Source organism: Hoplias malabaricus, chromosome 4 (genome assembly GCF_029633855.1).
Source record: "Hoplias malabaricus isolate fHopMal1 chromosome 4, fHopMal1.hap1, whole genome shotgun sequence".
NCBI lineage: Eukaryota > Metazoa > Chordata > Actinopteri > Characiformes > Erythrinidae > Hoplias > Hoplias malabaricus.
In genome coordinates this window covers 22,371,550-22,398,612 of record NC_089803.1, presented here as the reverse complement: position 1 = coordinate 22,398,612, position 27,063 = coordinate 22,371,550, and the positions used below count along the sequence as shown (strand labels likewise).

At 40.3% G+C, this 27,063-nt stretch overlaps 1 protein-coding gene across 1 annotated transcript in view; it reads right to left on the bottom strand.

Annotated features, from left to right (window-relative positions):
* Nucleotides 1–24,711, bottom strand: part of pdgfrb (platelet-derived growth factor receptor, beta polypeptide) — a 41,541-nt gene extending 16,830 nt beyond the window's left edge. The window contains exons 1-5 of the mRNA XM_066669461.1: nt 24,253–24,711; nt 4,945–5,023; nt 4,006–4,290; nt 3,570–3,827; nt 2,143–2,273 (exon numbers count right to left, since the gene is read on the bottom strand). Coding sequence (XP_066525558.1) covers nt 2,143–2,273; nt 3,570–3,827; nt 4,006–4,290; nt 4,945–4,993 — 723 coding nt within the window. The 5' untranslated portion in view covers nt 4,994–5,023; nt 24,253–24,711. The remainder of the gene's footprint in view (nt 1–2,142; nt 2,274–3,569; nt 3,828–4,005; nt 4,291–4,944; nt 5,024–24,252) is intronic.
* Nucleotides 24,712–27,063: the final 2,352 nt, after the last annotated feature.

Sequence of the window (27,063 nt, the reverse complement as noted above, 5' to 3'; positions counted from 1 at the left end):
TGTTTATAACACAACAACAGGAAGTCAGATGTAGATGGAAAAAAGCAGAAATTCCCTCCCCACCCATTTACTGTAAAGGGCATATTTGAGACATCAAACCTCATGGGTCACAACATTGAAGACTTCAGTGTTCTGCCTCTTTAAATACACAGTATTAAATCAATCAGCACATTAGCAAGGCCTTCATGGATTTGAGTGTTTTAGATAAAGGAAAATAGTAATCACTGCAGAGTTGTGGCCCAGAAGGAGCCTATTTGGATAAAGTTAAACCATAGTTAAATTGAGCTGAATACCTTGCATATAAAACAAATCTCCATAAAATCTGTTTCCTATCCCAGCTAACAATCACTATCTATTAAAAGTGTTTATTTTAGTACGTAAGTGAAACTACAGAAAACTATGGCTTTGTCTTTACTATGAAAATATACAGACCACAAAACACTCTAAACAGCTACAAACCACAAAACACATTACAGTAATACACTGGGTTTAGAGGGAACTGACGTTGCACAATGTCACATTAGTGTCCCATACAATACATGCACTGTTCTAATGTACAGAAAAAAAATGACCAAATGCTTTGATCGCACATGAAATAAGTGTAAAATCATGCTGATGTCCTCTGATAACCAAGTAAGGCAGGCACACAATGACAACTTATAGAAACAAGTTGTAACATGTAGCAAACCATATACTGTCAACAGAGTTATAACTATTTTTATATTTATATTTATAACAGTTATTTCTATAGTTTTTACTATGAACAGAGCACACCACATAACTTATGTTTTCAGTAGATGACAATTTTAATTCATTCAAATGTCTCAAATACAACCCAAATCCTTTAATGTATTTATTATCTATTAATTAATATTTCTTTTTTTTCTTTCTACAACACATTGTCCAAAAAAACCTCAAGGGTCATTTTTAAGGACAACCTCTCTACTTTCCTTGGACTGGAAAGGAAATCAATTCACTGACAGATTTTATCTATAATGACAGACTCCTCACATTCCAGGACAAAAATGTTTGATTTTCCTGGCAGCCTTTCTTTTTTTGTTTATGCATTTGTGTTTCTTCAAATGCTTTTGGAGCTCTCCGAAGCACCAAAACGTCCCATTCATCGTACTAGTTACACCAATACATCAGGATTAACCCTCAGACTGACCTCCAAAATCTGTTGTCTAAATACAGATAGAAAGTGGGTGCTAACAAGTCTAGTAATGGGAAAGTTTGTGGAAACATTTTGATCTCTTCCTGCTATCATTAATCCACTGTTGTTTTGCCATTTTCAAATTGACAACCTGTAGCTAAAACCTCTGTATTCACTCCTTACCTGCTGTTTTTGGGTCATTTTTTATGATGGATATTACAATGGTGCTAATATTTGTTGGCTGATTAGTTCTGGAACACACAAACTCCAGATCATCCCAAAAGCTTTTCCCAGTGCTGCATCAACCCACAGAACAGAGTCCCATGGCTCTACAGCCCAGTGCTCAGGGGCTTTCTGCTCCTCTAGCTAATGCTTGCCATTGAGCATGGTGACCTTAGGCTCATTTTGGTTACATTTAGATTCCCATTTCTCCCAGATGCTCATGAAATACTGTGTGCTTTATATACTGTTAAATAAAAAGCTACCATTATAAATTTATAAACATCCCTGCACATCCATGTCATCATCTTTTACTGGCAGACATTAGAGCAGCCAAAAAAAACTATTAGCTCTTCACTTGAAGCCCCCGCATTTTCTTTCTGTCAGCAACTGGCTAGAAACTTTTCATCTAAGCCCTATCAAGCTCTAAAGTTAACTTTAAATAACCATGGGTGGGAGGCTGAGATCAGAATCTATATAACATGTCATTTTCCACTTGTCTCTTTCTTCTTCTGTTTCAAATTATTAATCATAATAAATAAGTGTCTGGTCAGCAAGAAAAAAAAAATAAAAATCTGCAATCTCCTGTCCTCCTCTACTATTCTGTCAGATTTAAAACTGTAATAAAATGTGTTGCTCATAAAAAGTCTCAGAAATGAGGTGTGGCAGCCCATCTTGAGGTGATTGGGGCTGTTGGAGCTTGTCCGAAGGGGTCGCAGTGCTGACACAGAACGGAAAAAGATGTGAAGGTTTATTTTCAGCCCACTCACATCTTTGTTTGGGAAGTCCCACAAGAAGAAGACCAGCTCCACTCCATAGGCGGTGCAGTTAATGCTGAGCGGCTCACCCTGCTTCAGCACAGTCTTCGAGGCATTGATGTGGGCGTCCAGCGTCTCGGGAACTGCGGCCATGTGCAAGTGAGAGAGACAAACACACATAAATACACAACACAGCCATTGTTTTAACTCAGAGTGTAACAAATCGAATGTTTGTAAAAGGGAGGGGAGGATTATTACAAAAGGACTGAGGAGAAACAAAGCAGACAGATGTAGAACACATGTGAAAACTACTACAGATAATGGATTTTCTCTCATAGTGACTGAATGACCTGCTGCACAGCAGAGATTTTGCTGAAAATGTCCATACCTGAAAAGCCCCATATTTATTTCCTTTTGTGAAATAAAATAATTTTATATAAATGTAAACATGCTCTGCTATTCATTATGAGATATGGGACATTAAACACTGTACACAATGTGAATGATGCAAACATACATGATATATAGTACTGAAGCATGTGATTTGATTTCTTTTACAAATCTGCCTTGTTGTTCATGCAACAAAAAGAAGAAGCCTTCATTCAGGACCTGAATTGTATGATTTATTGCAAATAGATCACATCAACAAAATGTCCAAAAATGTGTACATGTATTACTAAAAAGAGCAACTCAGATTTTATAGCATTCTATTTCTTACCTCAATATAATTATAATTATAGTTTTACTTCTCTAAGCAAGCTCCTGCTGGCCCTGTCTTGCTAAATCCACACAAACTCTGTTATACTCCAAAAAAGAACTACAACTTCTTCTTCCTTTTCTTTCGCCTGCTTCCGTCAGGGGTCGCCACTGTGGCTCAACCGCAGGCCACATCGTCAATCTGCCACAGGTTTTACGCCGGACGCCCTTTCTGATGCAACCCTCCCTATTTATCCAGGCTTTTGGGACAGACGCAAAATGAACTACAACAACAGCTCATATTCAAAAGACTGATACGTAAGTACAAAATGCTGCCATTTTTAACCTTCTGGAGTTTAGTGTTGTTTATGGTTACGTTTCGGTTTATGGTTAGAGATTGGTGTTGATAATAGCATAAAACAAGCACATAACTAAATCTTTGGACTATAGATTCATGGTTTGGGTGTCACGGTGGTGCAGCATGTAGTGTCACAGTCACACAGCTCCAGGGATCTGAAGGTTGTGGGTTCAAGTCCTGCTCCGGGTGACTGTCTGTGAGGAGTGTGGTGGTGTTTTTGCTAATAGATGCCTGCATTGAGTGATAAGCATGAAGACTGTGGTCTGTCAATTATGGGTGGCTGTGGCATCATTGGCGACTGAACTCATGCTCTCCCAGTGACAGGGACAATTGCATAAATCAGGAGTCTCATTACTGCAGTTTCATTCTTAAAAAAGGCACATACCCATGATGCTGAAGACATAGTATGATTCGGTCCACTTCTCCTCTCCATTCAGTTCCCCTCTGCATTTGTAAGTCTGGTCATCCAGTACAGCAGTGAACCCCACACTAGGAGAATACACACCCTTCACCTGGCTCAGTGTTTCTCTTTCGTGCAGGGTCACATTGATGCGGGGGTCTGTCACGAAGCATGGGATGGTGCCCTCAGGTCCAGTTTTAGTGACCATGTAATACTCACTGCCAAGGAACCACACATCAGGGTCTGATAGAAGGGGAATAAAAGATGTTGCAAATAAACTGTCTGGGTTGTGGCAAAAAAAAGCATTGTTTTATAGCTTCAGCCAAATCTGTTTAGTAATGCAATTAGATAGTTGTCTTGCAGATAATGTATCAACACCGAATTGAATAAAAAAAGATATGAGTAGCACTGTGTTTCTCACCAGGCACGAAGATGGCCACCTCCCTCTGTTCTGTATCAAATCCATTCTCAGTGCACACATACACTCCTGTGTGCTCCCACGTCACATTCTCCAGGTGCAGGATGCTGGAGGTGGAGGTCCGGTTCTCTGTATGGAAGACGGGGACATTGTCCTCTCGTTTGAAACTCCAGCTGACCGGTGCCCAACCAGAGCAGGTAATGCTGAAGGAAGAGTTGGGGGCCAGAGTGATCTCTCTGATGCTGGGGTTCAATTCCAGAGCAGAGGCAGGAGAACACAGCAGCATGACTTTAAAATAAATAAATAAATAAATAAATAAATAAATAACACAGACAAATTATCATCAACAATATTTGTTTCAAATAAACTCATGCACAAAGCTCATACACAACAAAACCCACACAAATCTACATAATTAAGATGAGCATTTCAAAGATTTATAATGGAGACTATGAAGTACATAGATTCAACAGCATTATTACAGCATTATTGCTGCCTTATACTTTGAGGGGAATAGGAATTAATTGCTTGATTTCTATCACTCTTTAGTCACTTCTGTGTAACATAACTGTTATATTATTGGACATAATTTCCATAAAGACTTCTGCTTTGTTTATGACGTGATTATGTCATCTTATGGATGAGAGTGTGAGAACAATATTCCTATACATCCTTAATTCTGTTGCTAGTAGGACACCCCTGACTACAATTTTTGTGTTGTTTTTTTTTCTCCAATAATTAATCTGCAAATTCTAAATTGGATAACAGATATATCTGGTACATTTAAGAAGCCATAGATTCTTAAGCAAATAGACATGTAGAAAAACATTGAAGCATAAGCTGAGCCATACACTTGGACCACATGATGCGCAGTGGAGCTAGAGAAGCTTATTTTCTTTAGCCTAGCAGTGATGATATTTCAGCTTCTGTTTAGTCTGTTACCTGTTATGACGGCAGGCCACGGGATAAGGCTGACATGGACTCCCACCATGGTGACCTGTTGGTGGCAGATCTTCTTTTTCTGTGGAAAGAGAGAATAACAGTCAGTTTCTGCCAACACAGAGTATGATTCTTGAGCTGGAAGTGGCATTTTCTTTCCAATCTAACAGTGCAATGCTCATATCTAAATCTGAGTGACAAACAGATGAACAGCAGTGAATTAATCTGAGAAAGTGAACTCCGCATCCTGTTGCTAATGGTTCTAATTTGTCTTTAATCGTTAACGCTGTGACACAGTGCTAATCGAAGCAGAGTGAGCTAGAGTACAAAGAGAACCGAGAGGAACAGCCGGTCCAGGCCATGCTCCACTAAACACACACAGAGAAGTACTTCACACACTTAATTACTGTTACATTGTTCTTCATCTTTCATGGATCTCTGGTATGCAACAAAGAACCATGTCACCCCCCAAAAATTGCACAACATTCCCTTCAGCAGGCAATAAATTCTGTGGGGCTCCCTAAGACAAAAGCTGAGTCAGGCAGCAGGTTTTACCTTGCACTGGCTCTTTAATAGTGTAACCATTCTTAAAGTGCTGATAGCACTATGTGGACATTGACCCAGAGCTAACCCACACTCTCAGAAGTAATGTGCAGTACAATACAATAGTTACAGGAAACAAGAATAAACATATCTTATAGAACACAAATACAACACATTATACACAGAACAGCCAGAAACAATAATGTACGAATAATAATAATAAAAAAACCTAAATAACAGAAAAGGCAGTGCTATTTTGTGGACATTGTGATGTCACATACTGCTCACTATCACATTTTCTTGCATACACATGGCTCAATGTGTGCTGCTCAACCCCGATGGTGAAAGAACCCACAATATGCTGTATATGATGTTGTATATATTATGGTTTTACACATATTATTTTGTCCTCTAAGGGGAAATAACCTTTAATCTGGTTACTCATCACTCTTCGTTGGAAACCAATCAAGGAATCCACCTCCATCATCCAGGAAAAACACACAGGCAGTCCTCCAAAATCTTGGGACCCTCTCTCACCACCTCTCTACAAAAATAAACACTAAGGTCTGGATATAGCCAATTAAAAAGAAAACAGTGACCCCGATCCTGCTCTACCTGCTTTAGGGGTCAAAGGTGACAGAAACCAAACCAATGATAACACAGGATGTGCGTGCTGGTAAGTAAACAGCCAAAAAAAAATTAAAATAAATGAGAGAAAGAGAGGGGAAATAAAGTGGACAAGGCAAAAGCAAGATGATAAAAATGAGGGAGAGATGGAATAATAAGATAAAAAAAGAAAGATTGTGTGAAAGTGTGTGAAGACAGAAAGCCAAAACAAATTAAACAGACACCAAAGAGCCAGAATGAGGAGAATGATGTGTTGTAGTGATAATGATGTGTTGTAGAGATAATAAATGAGAATAGTAGACATGAATGGGGAGAGGTGGAGAACGAGAGAGAGAGAGAGAGACAGAGAGAGAGAGAGAGAGAGAGAGAAAGAGAGAGCACATTAGGAAGAATGATAGAAAGAGGCAATGATAGATAAAGCAAAGGGAGAATAATACAGAATGTTGAATACCAAGCAAGAGAGACAGAAAAGAGAGAATAGAGAGAACGATAGAGTGAGGAAGTAATGAGAGAGGGATGATTGTTGTGGGTGGACAGAGAGGGAGCAATCAGAGTTGGGGGGGTGCTGATGTCTGGAAACAGTTAAAACCAGATCACAGGCCAGGACTCAAAAAAAAGGGTGGGAAAAGGAGTGAGGGCGGAAGAACAGAGCGTGAGGCAGAGGCGGGGGACGAAAAAGAAGAGGAGGAATCTTGCAATGGAGTTGGTCAAAAAAAAAGTGAAACATTACATCACGGAAATGTTTTTAACTCTTAGAAGATGCTGCAGTCTTAAGCTGCTATATTTAACATTATATAGAGACCCCAAAAACTACAAGCATATGAGTAACTCTGAGCCACAGTCTAGCTTTTTTAATAAATAACAGATACGACATGAACACAACAACCCTCCTCTACAGTAAATACAGCATGTTCCTCAGTGATGACTAAACTAGGGCTGTGATGAATAACAAGTGATCTACTGTCTTCTCAATGAAGCTGCTTTTTCTACCAAAAACAGCTCAGTATACTGAGGACAAAGCAGTCTCATGAGTCAAGACCTGTAGCATACACTTTGAAGGCAACAATACATCACATTGTTGCTGTTACCAATATGCTAATGTTTGCTAGCAGGAATAACTGTTGCAGATAAAAGACATCTCTGAAATCAGAAAAAGAAATCTGTGGTTTCAGTTTGTTTCAGAGGCTGCACCTCATCAGTGACACTTTAGCCATTTTCTTCAGCCAAGAGCTCCTGACCATGTTTACAGAAAGGACTATGGGACAAAGGACACATCTGTACTGCCTTTAAAAACTGGCCAAAGCAAGGTACCTTAGTAGGCAGCATTTCATTCAGACACTCAATTCAGAGAAGACACTGTCATTTCCTCACTCAGAATACCGCCACAGGACACAGCCTCTTTAACAGGTGATTAAAAAGGTGACTGTGTGAAGGGCATATCATTTCTTCAAAGCAGCTAAGAGCCGAGGACCAAAGAACAATTATAGAAATTAGCTCCACAGTTAAAGATTAATGCATAGACTAAATCAAGTTCATTCTTCAGCAGTCACTTCTTAATCAGTGTGTCTCTCAGAAAAGAAAGAAAGAAAGAAAACAAAGAAATGCTTTAGAGTAACTTGGAATATCATATTAATTGAGAGAGAGAGAGAGAGAGAGAGAGAGAGAGAGAGAGAGAGAGAGAGCACAGTATGTGTTATTAAGAAGGATTTGAGATGTTATATGGGGTGGTGATAAGAATTTTCCATTCATTGAGAAATTATGCCAATACTTCCTGACAGTGGTCACCCAGGACAGTTTCTTCGTTGTTGGAAGCACAGTAAGCACAGTAAAATGCAAGGACTCCCTCACTGTGTGTGTGTGTGCATGTGTGGTGGTGGTGGTGGTGGGGGGGGGGGTCCACTGTTATAATGGTTTAAGGGGAGAGGGGGTGGGTTTATACTGTGTATGTTCCCAGAATAATCTTCAGTTCCTTTCCCATGGTCTCTGATACACATGGGACAAGTCGTGGAGCACACAGAAGCCAAGGGGGGTCGAGTTTACAGTCAAGACGCCATCGTTTAACATTCAGAGAGAAATTGTATATCAACATTATGAGGAGCCATTAACATTAACATCATTATTATCATTATGGAGAGTATTCCATGCTAGTAATCATAACAGTGTAAAAAATATACACAAATGAATACGTTTCATACATACTTTCATTTGGGAAAACTATAAAGCTAAATAGAGAACAGATTAAGCTCCATATAGTGGGCCCCCAAATAGGAGCATGTTTTAAAAAATAATGTTAAAAAATAATTAGTACAGAATCTCTAATACATCAGAAAACACTAGATGAAGAAGATTCATTGCAAATTGGAAATGATTGCTTTTTTAATTATTAATTAAATAATTTATTAATTTAAAGCAATCATTATATCTACTCTTTAATATTAAAATTAAATGCTACATTTTCCCGAACACTTCTTCAGGTGTTCTAAACATCTTAGTATCAGTTATTTCAAGCAGACACAGGAACAATGGGAATATGACTAAAATCTGCATTAGAAACTTATTTTCACTTGTTCGCAGATGGAATTAATAAAGTGAACAGCACTAAGTAAAGGGGAGTACAGGGCTCACTCATACCTGCAGAAGTGTTCAAATGACCACAAGAGATTTCAAGTGTGAATGCTAAATTGTCCTGATGCCTCCAGGAAAACCAGAAAAACAACAATGAAAACAAATAAAACCTAATTCACTGCACACTCTGTTTGCACTATGACTTCCATACATTGGAATAAAATGTTCTTAAAGAACATTCACAGACTTTTTTGTTTTTGCTTTTAACAAAACCTTTTCTTTGGAAACACTGTAAAGCACTTATCCAGTTCAGGGTCGCGGTGGGTCCGGAGCATACCCGGAATCACTGGCTGTAAGGCGGGAACAGGCATTCACAAGGCGACACACACTCACACATTCACTCACACTTTTGAGTCGCCAATCCACCTACCTTTTTTTTTTTTTTTTGGACCATCGGAGGAAACCCGAGGCCCCAGAGAAAACCCACGCAGACACTGGGAGAACACACTAGACTCTTTACAGACAGTTACCTGGAGCAGGGCTCGAACCCACAACCTCCAGATGACTGCAACACTACCTGCTGCACCACCATGCCGCCCCCAGATGCCATAATGCAACAGCCAATGTGAAATGGAAAACTCAGATAATAACCACACAAGTGCCACAATACAACTGGCACACCCCTCAAGGTGAAACCGAAAACTCCAGTAAGAGGCACAAACACTACAATGCCCACAAATGATTCCACAGTACCACAGCGGCACCAAATGTGAGTTATAAAAAGAGTCAGTGCTTAAGTTGTAAATCATGAAGTAGCAATAAAAAATAAACACTGACCGACATTTGGTAAAGTCCGCATTGTGTGGTACACCTGTGAACAAGTGTATTCTTATTAGTTTGTACCTCTAGCAGATTAATGAGCTGCATCCGTTCTCACTGAATCTGAACTCACATTGGCAGAAGAACTTCTGTTTGGAGAAGCCCCGCCCCTACCTGAAAAGAAGATTCTGGTTGGTTCTTCGAGTTTGATTCCCTGTTGTTCCCTGCTGCATAATTTGTCTCTCCAATTCATGCAGTTGCAGGGAGAGTTGATTTCATTTAATGAGCAGCTGAATACAATTGCATTTGAGAACGGTGCCGGATCCAGGCAAACAGTTTCTGGAATGCATGCACTTCAAATTTAAGAAGTGCTGGATCCGGCTCAAATTAAGCACTGCTAAAAACCTCTAATGGCCAAATGTAATACAGTTGTTTTTTGTTGTATTGTTTTGTTTAGGCCAATAATGTTCATTTCTGCATAGCGCTACTAATATATTCTGTAGAACAAAAATCAGAGGTGTTTTAAGTATTAGCTAACATTACACATTAAACAATTTGGACAGACTAGGATTCTAGGCTAATAGTGTATCTGCTAGAAAAATATAGCATAGATCAACATAGCTAGTCATGAAGAAAACCTGCATGCTGTGTTATGGATAGACCCTATATGCTGCTGGATTTATAAGACTAAACCAGTTCAATCATCACGAGACCAGGACCACAACAACATCCATCCACTATCTGTCACTATTATCCAATTCAGGGTCACGGTGGGTCCAGAGCCTACCTGGAGTCATTGAGCGCAAGGCGTGAATACACCCTGGAGAGGGCGCCAGTCCTTCCCAAGGCAACACACACTCGCACATTCACTCACACACTCACACCTGTGGACACTTTTGAGTCGCCAATCCACCTACAAACGTGTGTTTTTGGACTGTGGGAGGAAACCAGAGCACCCGGAGAACACACCAACTCCTCACAAACAGTCACCTGGAGCAGGAATCGAACCCACTACTTCCAGGTCCCTGGAGCTGTGTGACTGCGACACCTACCTGCTGCGCCACCGCCCCTACCACAACAACATATACCAGTTTAGACTACGATGTGCACAGTTACTTTTGCAACAGTGTTAGTCAAAATGTATTGCAGTGATTACTTTGCATTACTGAATATACTCAAATTAAATACAGAATACATAGTTATGCAATAAGTAAAATACTGCATTAGGTGGAACAGCACTAAAGAACATGCATGAAAGTTGCTTGTGTAGCATTCAATATATCATAAGCACCGTTGCTGTGGCACAGTAGATACATCACATTCTTCTTGTGAAGCCCTGCAGGAGCAGGAGGGGAAGGGAGAAATAATGTTTGGATAAAGAGCAAATGAATAAGGTGGTAAATTCACTGCCAAGCAGCAAAGACAGGGAAAGCTTTGAATGGATTCCTTTCAAAAAGAGAGGGAGAGAGAGAGAGAGAGAGAGAGAGAGAGAGAGAGAGAGAGAGAGAGAGAGAGAAGATTGAGAATAAGAAAGCAGGGAAAGTAAGAAAGACACAAAGACACAGCACAACAGAGGGAAGGCAAGAGAGGAGGAGAAAATGAGAGTCCAGGGGAATCGTGGTTAGTTACTGGCAAGGCATGATGACCAGCTGTGTGGTTTTTTGACTGAATATGTTGACGTCAGTATCAGGATGGGGTCTTTTGCGTGTCCACATTTGTATGGGTTGCTGAAAAGCAATAGCAAACCTGAAACAGGGACTCCAGACTTTAACAAAATGTCATTGATGAGTTTTGGCATAAACCTGCAGACACACACTGAAACCACACAGAGGCCTGGCAAGTTCCTAATAACCGAGGCCATTGCTTTTGTAGAGGTTTGCATACAAAATAGTTATCTCGCTTCATGTGCTTTCAAATGTCCTGAAATGTGCAGGACATTAGTGAAATTAACAGGACTTGAGTTGTTTTATTTAGTAAACATAAGTGTACCATAGTTTATTACACTGATTTGTGCACGGACTTCTAAAATTCAGCTATTACAAGGTACAAATATACCAATTTCACCTAAGGAAAATCTTGATATACACAAAAGGATACAATTAAAATGCATTTTGATGAAAAGTACAGGACTATTTTGCTTACACTGTACTAATAACATTGCTTTACTAATGAAACATTGAAATGTGATGAATATCTGGCCAAGGCTCTTCTCAAGAGTAACATACAATTTTAATTATGTTAAAGTGGTAGGCAAATGTCTTGCCAGGAACATGGTGTTCCTGCCCAGCCTGGTAATCAAAGTCAAGTCTACTCTGTGGAAGGCAACAGTGTTACCCACTACACCGTACCGATGCCACATCTTTGTGTAACTGTCACAAAGTGACAATGAAAGCTTCAGGATGTAAACCCAACCTTAGTGCAGGCTACAACTGTGGCTAAGTGCTTTTTGTTTCGTGTGAGGGGTCAAGAGCTTGTCTGTGTTTACATCAATCTGTTTGGTGATGTTCATACACAAGAGACACCCGTCAGCAATCAAACTTTTAGTGTACATGACTGTGACGTGCATGTGTGTGTGTGTGTGTGTCTGTGGTGATGGGAACCGCTTGACCCTTCCCACCGTCCCACTCACTCACCAACACACTCAAACGTGACCAAGCGACTGCATCCCATAATTCCCTCATGAGAACACACCGCCAGAGATGTGCTGTGTGTATGTGCGTGTGTGTGTGTGTGTGCGTGTGTGTTTGTGTGTGTTTGTGATCTTTTACACTCTGCTAAACTATGCTGACTCCTGAGGGATTATCTTTATATACTACAGTTTGTTTTACTTTAACATCTGGCAGTGATGTTCTGCATTGGCTCAAAAGGCGGGAAGTGTTGTGGGAAAGAAAGGTTGGGTGGTGGGGGTCTGGATCAATTTAGCCCCCCAAAAACAGTCGCTACTCTTAGTGTAAAGTCTCTAGGGGCAAACCAACAGCTTTGAAAAAAATGAGCAGAGAAAGCGAACCCAAAAGAGACAAAAAACAGTATCAGATTTTTCTTTACACACAGCTGGAGGACCTCCAGCTTCCTGTGGGTTGAGAAATGTGTGCATCGCCCACGAGTGGGTGTGGGAGACGGATGCAGAGCAGCAACAGCACCATCCCTCTGACACCCACCCACCCACACAAATACATGTGTACACACACAGACACACACACACACACACAAACACACACACACACACACACACACGATAGAACATACTCATTCAAAAGCACAATATGTTGAAACAGCTCATGATGATGCATGTGAAAATCCCACTCATACTGAACTCCTTATAACTCTCTCTACACTCCGTAGCCACTCATTAGGATATTTCGAACAATCACACCATTCCCAGCAAGAGCCACTTGTGGTCTCTCAGAATTATTTTCTCAGAATTGTTTTGGTTTGACTTTACCAAGGCAGTGGTCAGTGGTTTTAATGTGTGTTGTGAGTTCATAGCTTCTAAAAAGTTTGCACACCAGTGAACCTCTTTCTGCAGCCCCCTGCAGGCAGAACTGTAGTCAGCTCTACTTGTAATAAATACGTTCACATAAAGTGTTTTTCCATGAAGCTATTTTATAAGAGTAACAAGGACGCTGCTTGCCCTGTGACTCTCTGTGGAGCTAGTAGTCAGTAATGTGGGGTAAAACCCTAAGAGGACTAGGAAGGCCCCTAACATTATCTGGTTGAGGTTTGCTGTTGAAAATATCTGAGTAAACGTTTCTCCATGAAGCAAGACATATTTTTACCAATACATTTAAAGAAATAAACTAAAATAAAAAAATCACACAAACACCTAAAAACCCAAGCTATTTACATCTTATATCTTTTTCTATCAGTAATTTACTCCATATGAGATTTGCATTTATCATATAAAGGCATTAAATGTATGTTTGATCTGACCTATCAGTGATTTAGAATTGAAATTAGAGCGCTTTACAGGGCTCTAATATCAATTTCTATGACTTGCTGCTGTAAGCATGTGTCTTTATATGTTTCCCTCCTTATGTCAGTTCAACAGAGGTAAGAAGCAGTTTTTACTGCTTCATCTGACTCTACTGTGAGTCAGAAAAGGTTAAATCATGTGATTGTTTGATGACTAATGCAAAAGCAAAACATCTGCTGTTTAATTTATTGTTTCTGTTAACTTCCTATCATGACCAGGACTCTCCAACTGGTTTGAAACTCTACTACAGTCCATCTATGACTTAAGAGTTACTCAGCCACTTAGCACAATAGTGGTGTTTGTGTACTTAAGCAGCAAAGTGAACAAACTAAAATGAATAGGGCTTATAACATGCTTTCTGAGTCATAGGAATTTAAGAAAAAAATAATGGTGGAGTCCAAAATCAAATAATTAATATAATTAATAACCAATATATTTGGTGAGCTGGCAATAATTCCTCCTACTCAATCACGTGACTTGCTTTTTCACTGGCTTTTTTCATTCACTTTTCCAGCCCACCATTACCACTTGTACATGACAGGGTTAATATATGGGTCTGCTCCCCCTACAAGCTGAGATTTGGCATGGGTTATGGGAAAAGTGATCCACTGTGTTCTTGTTAAAATAAACCTTTTTCTTTTTTTTTCACCCCTTCATTCCCTTGAGACAAGACGTCTGCTATCTAAAGAGCTCTTGGGCTCACTCTCCCCTTCCCCCCACCCCTCCTCCCTGTTACAGACCCCCAAAAACCAAAACTCAGCCTACTCTATTACTGACCCCAAACAGAATACCACTGAACTCATAGAGACCTTGTCCTATATCACTTCTCTTAGCAACATATCAGATGTGCTTTATTTCTCCAAGTTGTAACACAGTTCTGATTAAATCTTTAGAGAATACAACTATTGGAAATGTCTAAAAAAATTCTTAATGTATTTTGCAAGCAACAGAAGATCAAACTGATACTAAAAAAGAAATGCAAAACACTACACAGCCATGACAAGGAGACATAAATCAGCTGCATTCCAAATATAGTTTACCCATTGGCAAGAACACATTCTAACGTAATTGCATTCCTCTCTGTTTTCTTTTTTCTCATTTATAATTACAGAGACAGTATTTCAGTCTCACAATGTGTCAGAAACATCAACCACATTTGTAAAATTATTCAATAACAAAGTCATTGTCATGGACTTACGGGCACATAAATAGCAGCAATGTATTTTCCAACTCACTCTGGAAAGCCTGCTGCAAAATCTGCGAAATCCGAAAAAGTGCTTCACTTGAGGATTTGGTGGAGACCACTTCCTGTCTTGAAACACCACCTAAAACATGACAGAGCACACCACAAACCAGCCGTCTCTCCCCAACAGCAACAACAACAATGACAACAACAACACAGTGAAGTATCAGCACCGGGAACTGTTACTAGAATATGACAAGAGATGAACAAGAATTTACAAGCTTGCATAAACTTTACTGTGGGAGAATCAGCAGGCTGAAGAACCTGAGTTGAAGACCTGAGCTGGCCTCGTCAGGCTCTGTCCCGTATAGAACAACCGCAGACATCTTTCCCCGCACAGTTAATTTCTGCTGCGTAACTTGCCTTCATGTTCTACATTGTTTAAAACACATGGTTCCTGACTTGGACACACAACACATCCAAGGGTTAGACACACCCCTTCTAATTAGTGAGTTCAACTACTTTAAGGTCCACCCAGTGCTGAAACAGTTTTTTTTAATCTTCACAGGAAAGCAGTGTAAATGAATGTGACACTCTGAAGCAGATGACGAGTCTAAGGTCACCATAGCTAGTGCCAAGCATGGGTTACAGGAGTAAAAACTCCACTGGTGTTTGGAATACTGGAACTGCATGCTCTGGAGTGATGGAGTACCTCTCAGTACTATTAGAATAAGAAGTGTTTAATCATCCAGTACCTCTCTAATGTTCTCTGGCAAAATACAAGCAAATTTTCACACCTGTTTATCTAATCAAAAGCCATCCTAGAAGAGTAGAATTTGCTACTAAAGCAAAGGGTATGATACCCTTAATGGAACACTTGGTAAGATATGAGTGTTTTACTCCTGGGGTTCCCCCTAGCGTAAGTCATTTTCACAGCACTGCATTGAAATCACTGGGAAGTGGGGAAGGGGATTCCTACTCTCCTCCAAAAGTTACATTGTGCAGTTTCTGCAGTGCTGAGCCTGGAGTAGCAATGACAGAGACTTAATTCACTCTATTACAGGTCATTGAAGCATCACAATGATTTTGAAACTGTGATTTTAAGGTGAAAGTATTACGTAGTGTTCCTTTAAGGTCATAAGAAATATTGAGCAAGTGGGTGTCTACAAACATGGAAGTTTCTATTGAAATGCAATATTATAGAACATTTAATTATGATCATTTTTTACAATCATGAATAGAATAGAAACAACAATCCCCACTGTCATCAGCAGAGTCATAGCCACAGCATAACATTAAGGTAAATGCCTTTGATGGTTTCTAAACTACTGCAGTGTCAAGTGTCCCTACAATACAACGCATTGTGGACAGTGAGAAAATGGAAACTCAGCTCCTCTGTGTGTTTATACAGGATATACAACCATAACTACTTTCATGCCCTACATCTGCATGGACTCTGATTCTGTTTTCCAAAGTTGGGTAGGAAACTGTGGCTTTAAGTTCCTTCGTTTTGAAAAGAAGTCATAAAAAAAGTCTGAAAGAGTGAAAGAATGAGTGTGTGGTGAAGGAGAGATTTGGACTCTTTTTAGATGTGGCTTTAAGTCAGTTTTCTTCCAAGACACATTAGGGATAAATTGCTGGCATTAAACGTGTTTTGGAAAGATTTGAAAATTAAAGTCAAATAAAGTTCAAGTTCAGTGGTCAATGAGATGGCTCCTCCTTTCTTAATAAAGCCCAGCATTTCTCCTCTGCAATTTAAAGCCCTGAATTAATAGGTCAGAGACACTATGACTCTTTGGTTTCAGGATGACTGTATTCAGCTGTTGTGGATGAGCACCGAGCCAGAGAGATGTCACCCGAGAATTCCAGAAAATATCATCTATGGAAAAGACACCGGATGTGTAGAGCTGGGGAATGAGCTGCATCTGGACTGCATGACGCTATTTCCTCAAAAAAAAAAAAACCTAGCATAAAATAAATGGTAATAATACACTTCAAGTATAAAATAAGATAATATTCCAAAGGCTTTACATTAGAGGAGTGTGAAAACAGACTCACTCTCTCATTCATTTTATTTTACTTTTATTTATTTTACTTCACTCTCATTCACTTTAGCTTAGTAAATCACAAAAAACATCTCAATGACTCTCTCTTTTTCAATTTTGTCAGTTCCAGAACCACACTTGTTTCTCCAAAATTTATTTATTGCACCAAGCCTAAAGTGTAACTTTTTTAAACTAACTTTTAGCCATTTCAAGTGGGTCCCGTCATGTGTTTGTAAAGGACAAAATCATTTTCAAATGAGGTCATGATAGGAAAAATGACAAAATGAAAATAGGTTTCTTGATGTTTTTGAGCTAACGATGACAAAGTTGTTTGCCAGTAGTGACTGTGACGCTCCTAGTCACCATTATACATTTGGGATTTCTTTAAGTTTAAATGTCACAGTTCCTCTTCTTGTGATTTGTGTGTCATCCAACACTCATCACACCACACTTCTCAACAAAACTCCAATAACAACCTCTCTCACTTAACCCCACCCCCAAATCTCACCTCTTGCCAAGACCCCAGCAGGCCCATGAGAACCAGATAATATCCCCACACATCAAAAGAGAGAGAGTAAGAGAGGAAGTGTGTGTGTGTGTGTGTGTGTGTGTGTGTGTGTGAGAGAGAGAGAGAGAGAGAGAGAGAGAGAGTGAGAATAACAGCTGAATACAATTAATGCTCTGGCATTATATTCCATTTTTCCACTTCCCTAAACAAAGTAAGTAAAACAGAGGTAGAAAGAAGAAGGCTGGAGGGGAAAAAAAAGATGAGGAAGTTGTGGCAAGAGGTATGGTCTCATGTGCTAGTGCATAATTAAACCCAGACTGGGTCAGGTTTAAATGCAAATGCACTGCAATAGTAGATTTCAGATTTCCCTGTGGGTTGATTTTAATGTGTGTTTAATATATTTAAAATAAGTGATGATATGCCAATTCTTGAAAGACAATGCGTGTCCCCATCCATACAACCAGGATATTACCTCTAAATATTTTCATTATTATTAATATTTAATTTGTAATATTAATCTACTGCAAATAGTATTCGATTTAATTCATTCCAGATTTATTTTTAAATGGCTTTTTTACAGCTGCTGTTGTCATAAAGCAACTTTATAGAATTCACCCTGGAGGGGGCGCCAGTCCTTCACAAGGCAATGCACACACATTAACTCACACACAGACAGTCACCCGGAGGAAACCCACGCAGACACAGGGAGAACACACCACACTCCTCACAGACAGTCACCCGGAGGAAACCCACGCAGACACAGGGAGAACACACCACACTCCTCACAGACAGTCACCTGTAAAAACCCACACGGACACGGGGAGAACACACCACACTCCTCACAGGCAGTCACCCGGAGGAAACCCACGCAGACACAGGGAGAACACACCACACTCCTCACAGACAGTCACCCGGAGGAAACCCACGCAGACACGGGGAGAACACACCACACTCCTCACAGACAGTCACCCGGAGGAAACCCACACGGACACGGGGAGAACACACCACACTCAACACAGACAGTCACCTGGAGGAAACCCACACAGACACGGGGAGAACACACCACACTCCTCACAGACAGTCACCTGGAGGAAACCCACACGGACACAGGGAGAACACACCACACTCCTCACAGACAGTCACCCAGAGGAAACCCACACGGACACGGGGAGAACACACCACACTCCTCACAGACAGTCACCTGGAGGAAACCCACACGGACACAGGGAGAACACACCACACTCCTCACAGACAGTCACCTGGAGGAAACCCACACGGACACGGGGAGAACACACCACACTCCTCACAGACAGTCACCTGAAGGAAACCCACACAGACACAGGGAGAACACACCACACTCCTCACAGACAGTCACCCAAAGCGGGACTTGAACCCACAACCTACAGGTCCCTGGAGTTGTGTGACTGTGACAATAGTGTGCCAATCAATAAAATCAATAAACAGTATTACTATAATTACTCCAATGTTTGCTATAACTTCCATAAAATGTGCTGAACATGTATGTTTTCTATATCATGTATTAGTATGTTTGTATTCAAACTGTTGGAAATTTGTGTACACAATATTTGTGGTAAACAAAAGCACACGCTTTAAAGCTAATAAAGTTTATTATTACTCTTTTATCTGCTATAATGTTTCAGTGGTGTGCAAATGTATGAAAAAAATAATGTTTTGTTGAAGCACCATCATTGTGCATTTAGAATAGTGAGAAGAAATTGCATAAAATATAGCCTTTGAAAACGTTTATGTTTCATATATACTATTTCCAGTACTGAATTCTACTACACAGATATCTTCCATATAAAGCTAATTTGATCATTGTTCCATTTCATCACTTATAAAAACAACAAAACATGTTCTTTGAATATGTGTCCAAACTTGTAAATGATTCTATGTGTAGACGTACACAAAAACATTCTGTGCCTTTCAAGCAAGGTTAGCTACCTCTAAAGAAAGTCAGATAATATTTTCTTTTGGCCTGCCCACTGAGCTTTCTGTCAGCCTGATGTTGGTCTTGTTTGATTTGGACGCAGAGTAGAGAAACAGGCTGGAAGACACAACTTACACTGATGAAAATGGGGCAGGGCCTCCCTCTTTCTGCATTCTTTTATTAAGAGGCCAGGGTCCATTCTGTGAGAGTAGGTTTATCACTTAATCCATCAGACATGTCAAAATAAAGCAGTAATATACACTCTCCCAAAACCTCCTATCAGCACTCTTACCACAACCATTCTTCAAAATGAAGGTCCCTAAACACCTTTATTAACAAGAGGATCTCATTTAGTAGGTGATATATATAGAACTATGATAACACAAAGTGATAAGCTAATGAATGAATATATGGTTCTTTGCATCAGTAAGGGTTAAGTGTATTTTTAAAGACTTGATGATGTTTATAAGTTGTAGAGCTATATTTTTGATACAAACAGACCCTTTCTAATGATACAGATTTTTACACCAGCACATGGGCCTGATGTCAGCGTGCACAATGCCACATACTGGTTAGAGCACTAAACACCCTCAAGCACTGGATTGTGGAGAAGTGGACCAAGGTTCTCTGACCGTGAGGAGCTTGGTGTGTTCTCCTTGTGTCTGTCTATGTGGGTTTTCTTCAGGTGCTCTTGTTTTCTCATGCAATCCCCAAAAACACATGCTGGTAAGTAAATTGGCATTGCAAATGGTCCAACATCAGTATAGCTCATCTGTATCACCAATATTCTCACAATTGAATGCCATCAAATCCTCACTGAAGTATTCCAAAATCTAATGCAATATCTTCACAGATGATTCAAAGCTGTTACAATGTTAAATGATTTCCATCTGGCGCTTTACATACTTTAAATATTTTGCACCTGAGGTAAGAGATGTCACCTGATGGTGCTTAATCATGTTTAATTTGGAAACTTTGAGCATCAAACATTCTTTGGCAGGGCAAAAGTGGATGGTGGTATTTCTCAAGACCAGTCCATTGTTGTGCTCCTTACTGCTGTGATTGATATTTGGATGTCAAACATATACCACTACTGTATTCTTTAAACTTCCAATGTACATTAATATAAAAAGATGGTGTCCTAGTAAATCTGGAGCACTATTACTGGTCAATTCACCTTGACGTTTTAGCACAGTATACAAATAGTATCATTCATTCATTCATCTGTAACCTCTTATCCGGTTCATGGTCGCTGTGCCTGACACACCCTGGTAACACACACTCACACATTCAAACGTACGGATGCCTACCAACGTGTGTTTTGGGACCGTGGGAGGAAACCGGAGCACCAGGAGGAAACCCAGGGAGAACACACCTCCTCATAGACAGCCAACTGGAGCGGGACTTGAACCCACAACCTGGCAGCAGTTTCCAAGAAAGTATGCGATTTTGTGCGTAGCATGCATTGAGCAATTCAGTGAACAATGGTGCCATGACCTGCATCAGCCTTTTCACAAAGTGACACACTGACCTGGGAGAACTGATTTATCAACTGTTGGTGCTTTTTCATCGCATGGGTCCGGCTCAGTTTTCCTTTTTAAACGTTCGACTTTTGCTGGAGATTTTTGTCAGCTATCGGCCTTAGGAGCATATAAACTTCTTTAAAACACCTCAAGGTAGAGTTATGAGATGTCGTTGTTAGTCCGATAAAAACAAATGTGAAAGCTACTGTAACTTAAGAAATTTTACAAGCAGTCGTTTGTGCTGGATTTGAATGAGCTCTGCATGTCATGGTGATTGAAATGTCTCTCTGGCCAAACAGCACTCTGCAGGGTTTGCATGTCACCATTTAGTACCTACTCTGCATGGCTGGAACCTGGAGTGAGCTGGGACTGAAGACCTACCTGGTTCCAGGGACCAGGTACCAGATTTGGCCAGTGGAAAATCAAAAGAGCCGAGCCGAGTCAAGCTGAGTTGTGTAGGTTCCATGCAGTGGAAAAGTGCCATTAGTGGCCTAAACCCTAAAAGGTGAATATAGACCTCTGTATGCCATGATTCAGCAGAGTGATTTTAGAGCTGATGGAAAGCACATGGGGTGTGTGTGTGTGTGTGTGTTTGTGTGTAGATCTGCCTGGCCATATCACGGGCACTTTGGACTGCTCTTAATGTGAAACACATGTTTTCATCTGCCTGGCATGCAGCACAGCTGGAGGAGGGGGTGCAGGAAACAGCTGATGACGCAGAGTTAGTACAACTCCCTTCAGACACAAACTAAAATTCATCATGGGTTGTTCTCTTGGAACCTGCATGCCTAAGACCTTAGGCAGATACAAGGAGAACCTCCTCTGTCCACATTACAATTGTCTTTCGTAATGAAAAGAGCTTGAATCATTTCAGAAAAAACTTCAAAAACATATTTGATACATTGCTGAAAATAAGATAAAATGCTTGCAGTTGCTATAGCGTAGTGGTTGTGATTCTGCCCTCCACATGGAAAACTGGGGTTTGATACCCAGCTCAGGAAGGTACAGAATGCTACACGAATAAGAGATCTTGGTCCTGATGCCCTAGCCATCCATGACCAAGTTCAAGAGATCACGTTGACCTTGATGGTGTTTTTCATCCCACAGCAAATTAAATAGCATTGTGTAATGAATAATTGCGGTCATTCGCTTAATCGGCTAAACAGACAGCAAGACATCACAAAATGACAGTGGTGCCACTGTTTAAATTTTGGAACTATTATTGAAGATTGTAAGTTTGATTCCTAGCCATCTGTAGCCAAACTAAATTGAAGAGAAATCTGGAAAATCTCATAATTTATAATGTAATTGGCAACACCTGAGCAACCACTTGGGACCAGAACAACCATCAAGTAAGTAACACAGCAGCTACCACATAAAGCAAACCCACTAAAAACCACCTGACACACCTTGAAATGAAATTCAACATCATAATGCCCACTTAGCATCACTTTGGAAACAACCTGAAATGCTGTCGTAACTTCTATGGCAACCTCCTCATCTTAACAACCACCAAGAAACAACTTGGCAACAGCATAACAACACCTGGGGCACTTTAGCAACCACCTGGAATAAATCAGCAAATACTTACCACAACTGTTTCACCCTAGTGACATCATGGCAAAAGCCAAACAACTCCCTGGAATAATATGCAAGCATTCTGTGTTTTTTTTTTGTTTTTTTTTTGTTATTCTAAGGTGAATTATATGTATATAGCTGAGCTTATTTGTGAAAACACACACACACACACACAAATAAAGAGTTTAATATTACTGTCTGGTGATATAGATTAGATAATAGGGGACCCTTAAAGCAGTTAGAAATTGTTCTTTGGAGCACTGCCATAAAAAAAATTCCCTAAGATATGAGGGTGTGAAGAACCTATAAAGGTTCAATGTAGACTTTGAACCAGTTGGTGCACCATTTAGATTTAAGAGTAGGGAGTTAGGGAGGCTCAGTGTTTGACTTTGTATTCATGTGCAAAACATCTGGTCGACATAGACAACAGGGGAAACATATGCAGCTCATACTGGCCATGTTCCTCATGGATGAGGATATACAAGTAAACAAGAGGATGGACAAAGAAACGTGGGCAAAAAAAAGAAAATTGTACGAAGGAGAACCACATGCATTTTTTAAGCAGCAGATGTTTTGTCACTTGAATTAGAGAATGTGGATGAAATGCAATGGGGCTGTAACCCAGTACATAGACAGTGAATTTATCTTAAATATGGTCACTGTCTAAAACCAAAAACATGTATCTCCAAAATGGTAATTTAACATGTGAGTGCAAACATGATCATAGCTTTTAAAATAAGTTAAAGAAAGGGATTTATTCCAAGCAGTTTTTGAATATTTCTATTTGTCCTTTTTTCACTAGACTAGACTAGAGCTGCTGACATGTTCAAATGGGGCAAAATGGACATGGTTTTCTTTCTTTACATATTAGATTTATTAGATTCAACTTTGCTTTCAAATACTTGCCCACCGCATTAACCCACGCTGAGGACAGAGCAACACTGTTTGAAGTTGCCTTTCAGTCAAGGAGAGGAGCTGTTCAAACAACTCATTAGCACCAAAACAGTGTCCACACACACACACACAGAACAAACTGGTCTCCAGACTCAACTGCTTGTCAAACAGACTCGCGTAGCGTAAGAATAAACATCTTAAATTTCTCAGACAATGTTGTGAAAGGAAAGCATGCGCAAATATGCTGTAAATGCACCCCACAGAGCCCACAACAATGTTTATCCTGCCTCAGTAACAATAACACAGTGCATATTTAACACACAGCAACAAATACCTGCATCACAAAAGATGCCAGAAAAGCCCAAATCCAATGCATTACTACAACTTCATAACTATAAATAGCTGTGTCTCTATCACTAAAGACTATAGAGAATTTACATTCAATGTGCCTTGTTACACTTGTACTAAGATAAAAGATAGTTGTCTTGGTAACATAACAGAGAGCACAACTTTCCCTGACAGATGCCATAAGCGATACAGGCTGGTACTTAATCTGAGTTAAATGGCTTGTCCAGATGGAAACAGTCTTAACGTTCCAGCTCCATTTTAGAGAGTCTTAAAGCAAAATAAAGAAAGAGCCCAATCAGGCTCTTAAACTTCTCCCCTTGGTCCAGAACACTTCAGAAATATCTCGGTACCCCACCTATAAATGTGGCAACAATAACTCTACACGTCAGCTGTCAAATTGACATTAACAGGTGGCCATTTCACTGAACATATATTATCTTCATAGAAGTGGCTTTATTAATGATCAAAAAAGTCAATTTTCATAACTGACACTACACTGAAAAAGAAGTGCACAACACAATCAAGGTCAGCACTGAAGGACAGAACTGAGTTACAGTAATGTATTTTGTTTTTGAGAAAAATATGAGAAATTCATTCCTAATGTTTTTGGTGTAAATAACGGAATAACTACCGAATATTAAAATAATATTTAACTGACTTCTCTGCCAGTTTCAAAGGAGATGAACAGGACACTGAAGAGCAGAAAAAGATACAAAAAGGAAGAGAAAGATTAAGAACATTCCTTCAGCCTTACCTTTAACTTCTCAGCGACAGCACTCCTCTCTATGTCTCTCAGACTCTGAGCATGTCTATGCTTCAGTCTATCTCTCTGTCTCTCTCTCTTGCTCTGGTTCTGTGTGAGTAACCGACTCCAGTGTTGTGGGCTCTAGCTGTGTGGAGGCTGGCTCAATCTCCTGAGCTCTGTGCTGACTGAGTTGACTGAGGGTCTACCCTTCACTCTCCATGGTCCCCAGAGAAAGCATAAGAAGAGGAGGAGGGGCAAGAGAGGAGAAGGAGGGTGAACTAAAGACCTGGCTTATTCAAGAAGTAAAATATTGTGTGAATAAACTGATATTCTTTATAACTGTATTTTAAAAACAACAGAGGTCTGGTCATTTCGTTCTTAATTTCTCTGCATCACATGTTGCAACATTTCTTTGATGATTTGCTAGCCACAAGAACACTGGTGAGGTCAGAGGGTTAAGGATCGCACGTCCTTTGTTATTGTCCACTGCTGAGAGTCTGTGAAATACATTTGAATCCTGGGAAACTCTCTCCCATGAAACTCTAAAACAACCTTTTTTCTTGTGAATGCCTTCAAGAAACTCCCTGTTTATTTACTCAGATGATCACTGCAGGGTCCACTTACCGATAACTGCACCACTTACCCCAACCTGAGCTGTAACACTGCCAACTGTTTCTAATGAGGAAGAAAAACACAAGGGGGTCAGATCAGAACAGAGAACATTGGGAAGAGAGAGAGAGAGAGAGAGAGAGAGAGAGAGAGAGAGAGAGAGAGAGAGAAGAAGAATACAAATGAATGTACTGGTGTTGTGGTATGATGTGTTCTGGACTGGGAAGGTGGATTTTTAGCCGAAAGAGAGTGAAAAATGAGGGCATACAGAGAAACACACACACACACACACACACACACACACACATACACACACACATACACACAGGTCTCCTCAGCAACAGGCAGCACCCCGCTTGAGTTTCTTTCACTGAAATCACGAGTGGCAGTGAAATAGAGCGAATCCCTGGAAACTGGCGAGTCTGAAAACGAACAGAGGGAAGAGTGAAAAACAGTCTGCTCTGTGGAGAACTCTCACTCTGCACTGAGAGAAAAGGGCAGAAGATGGAGGCATAAAAGGGAGTTCTGGAGGAGAGTAGTGTGTCAGCTGTGCTGTTGTGTGATGAGGGGGATACTATGTGAGCACACACGTGCACGCACACACACACACACAGCAGCATGGTCTGTATTCACTCTTGGCTGCCTTCCTGACTGAGCTCTCTCACTCTCTCTCTTTCACTCTCTGTCATTCACAATTTCTCGTTGTCTTCCACCGTCTTTTATCTCTTTCACAAACTCTTTCTTTTTTTATGTTTCTTTTTGTATCTCTATATATCTATACTCCTTCCTCATTAAGGGCCTCTCTCATTCTAATTACCTCCAACTCTTTTTTTTCTGCTCTCTTTTTTCTGTTCTTTCTTTCTTTTCTTCTCTCTCTCTCTGATTTTTCTCCAACCCATGTTCCTTTTTTCCCCTTTCCCAGGAAGTCAGCAGAGCTGGCTGAAAATTCATAAAAGCGTCCAGCAGCTGAGTAAGGACTTTTCTCTTTATTGGAGAGACAAATAGAGAGAGAGAAAGAGAGAGAGAGATATCCTGGCATACTCAGTGCTCTAATTGTGTGTGAGTGAATGCGAGGGGCCGTGAAGTACAGACAATAATTAGAGAAGAGGAGACCGTGGCTCAGGGCAGAACGGGGCCGTCATGTCTCATAAACACACTCCTTGCATCTTAGTACCAGTTTAACACTTTTCATTTTAACCATTTCCTCACCACAGTGAACAATCTACTGTGGTCAGCACCTGGTTAAAGATCACTGTAGATAACCAGCGTAAAACCTCTGTTGGTCAGAGGGCTAGTTTTTCTTCAGACTTTTCTTAATATCTCTTGTTCAGATTACTTGGGGGAAATTCTGCATGCTCAGTTCATATACAAAGATATGTACAGAGGGGTTTTTACAGTGCACACAGAGTACAGACAGGAAAACACACACACACACACACACACACACACACAAGACTCACTTAACACCACATCTGTCTGCCTGTCTGTCTTTCTCCGCCTGTCCATCTCTGACTATGTTCAACTTTTCCAATATTTCTTCTGAAATGCAGTTTATTAACAGCTAATGTGTCCATGCAGCAGTAACAGCTCTTACTCTTCTTGAACAGCTTTACATTAGATGTTGGAACATTGCTGTTAGAATTGGATTGTATTCAGCCATGATATTAATAGTGAGGTCAGGAAGTGATGTTGGTTGATTAGTCCTGGATCACAAACACAATAGCAACTCATGCCAAAGGTACTGGATTGCTCCAGAGAACGCAGTACTCTCTCTCTCTCTCTCTCTCTCTCTCTCTCTCTCTCTGGACATATGGAACAGATATAATGGAATACTTGGTGACAGTTCTAGAACTGGAATCAGCTCATCTGTGGAATTCAGACTTTGGAATGTTAACAACAACATTTGGGCTCAGTGTTATTAGTGTGTGCTCTGTGCCTCAGAGGAACAAAAAAAAGACCATCAAAAGTGTGTGTGTGTGTGTGTCCTGCAGAGTTATAAATGATGTGCATGTGGCTGGATGGTAATATGTCAGTTTAAAATATCTGACTCAACAAGTGAAGAATGCAGATACTCAAAGAGACAATGAGTTTGATTTTAGATATGTAATCCTCAGGAGCCTGAGAGGGAATGACACATGGTACACCCACACATGGTATACACACACACACACACACACACACGTGTGCGTGCAAGCATCTCTGTTCTCTGTT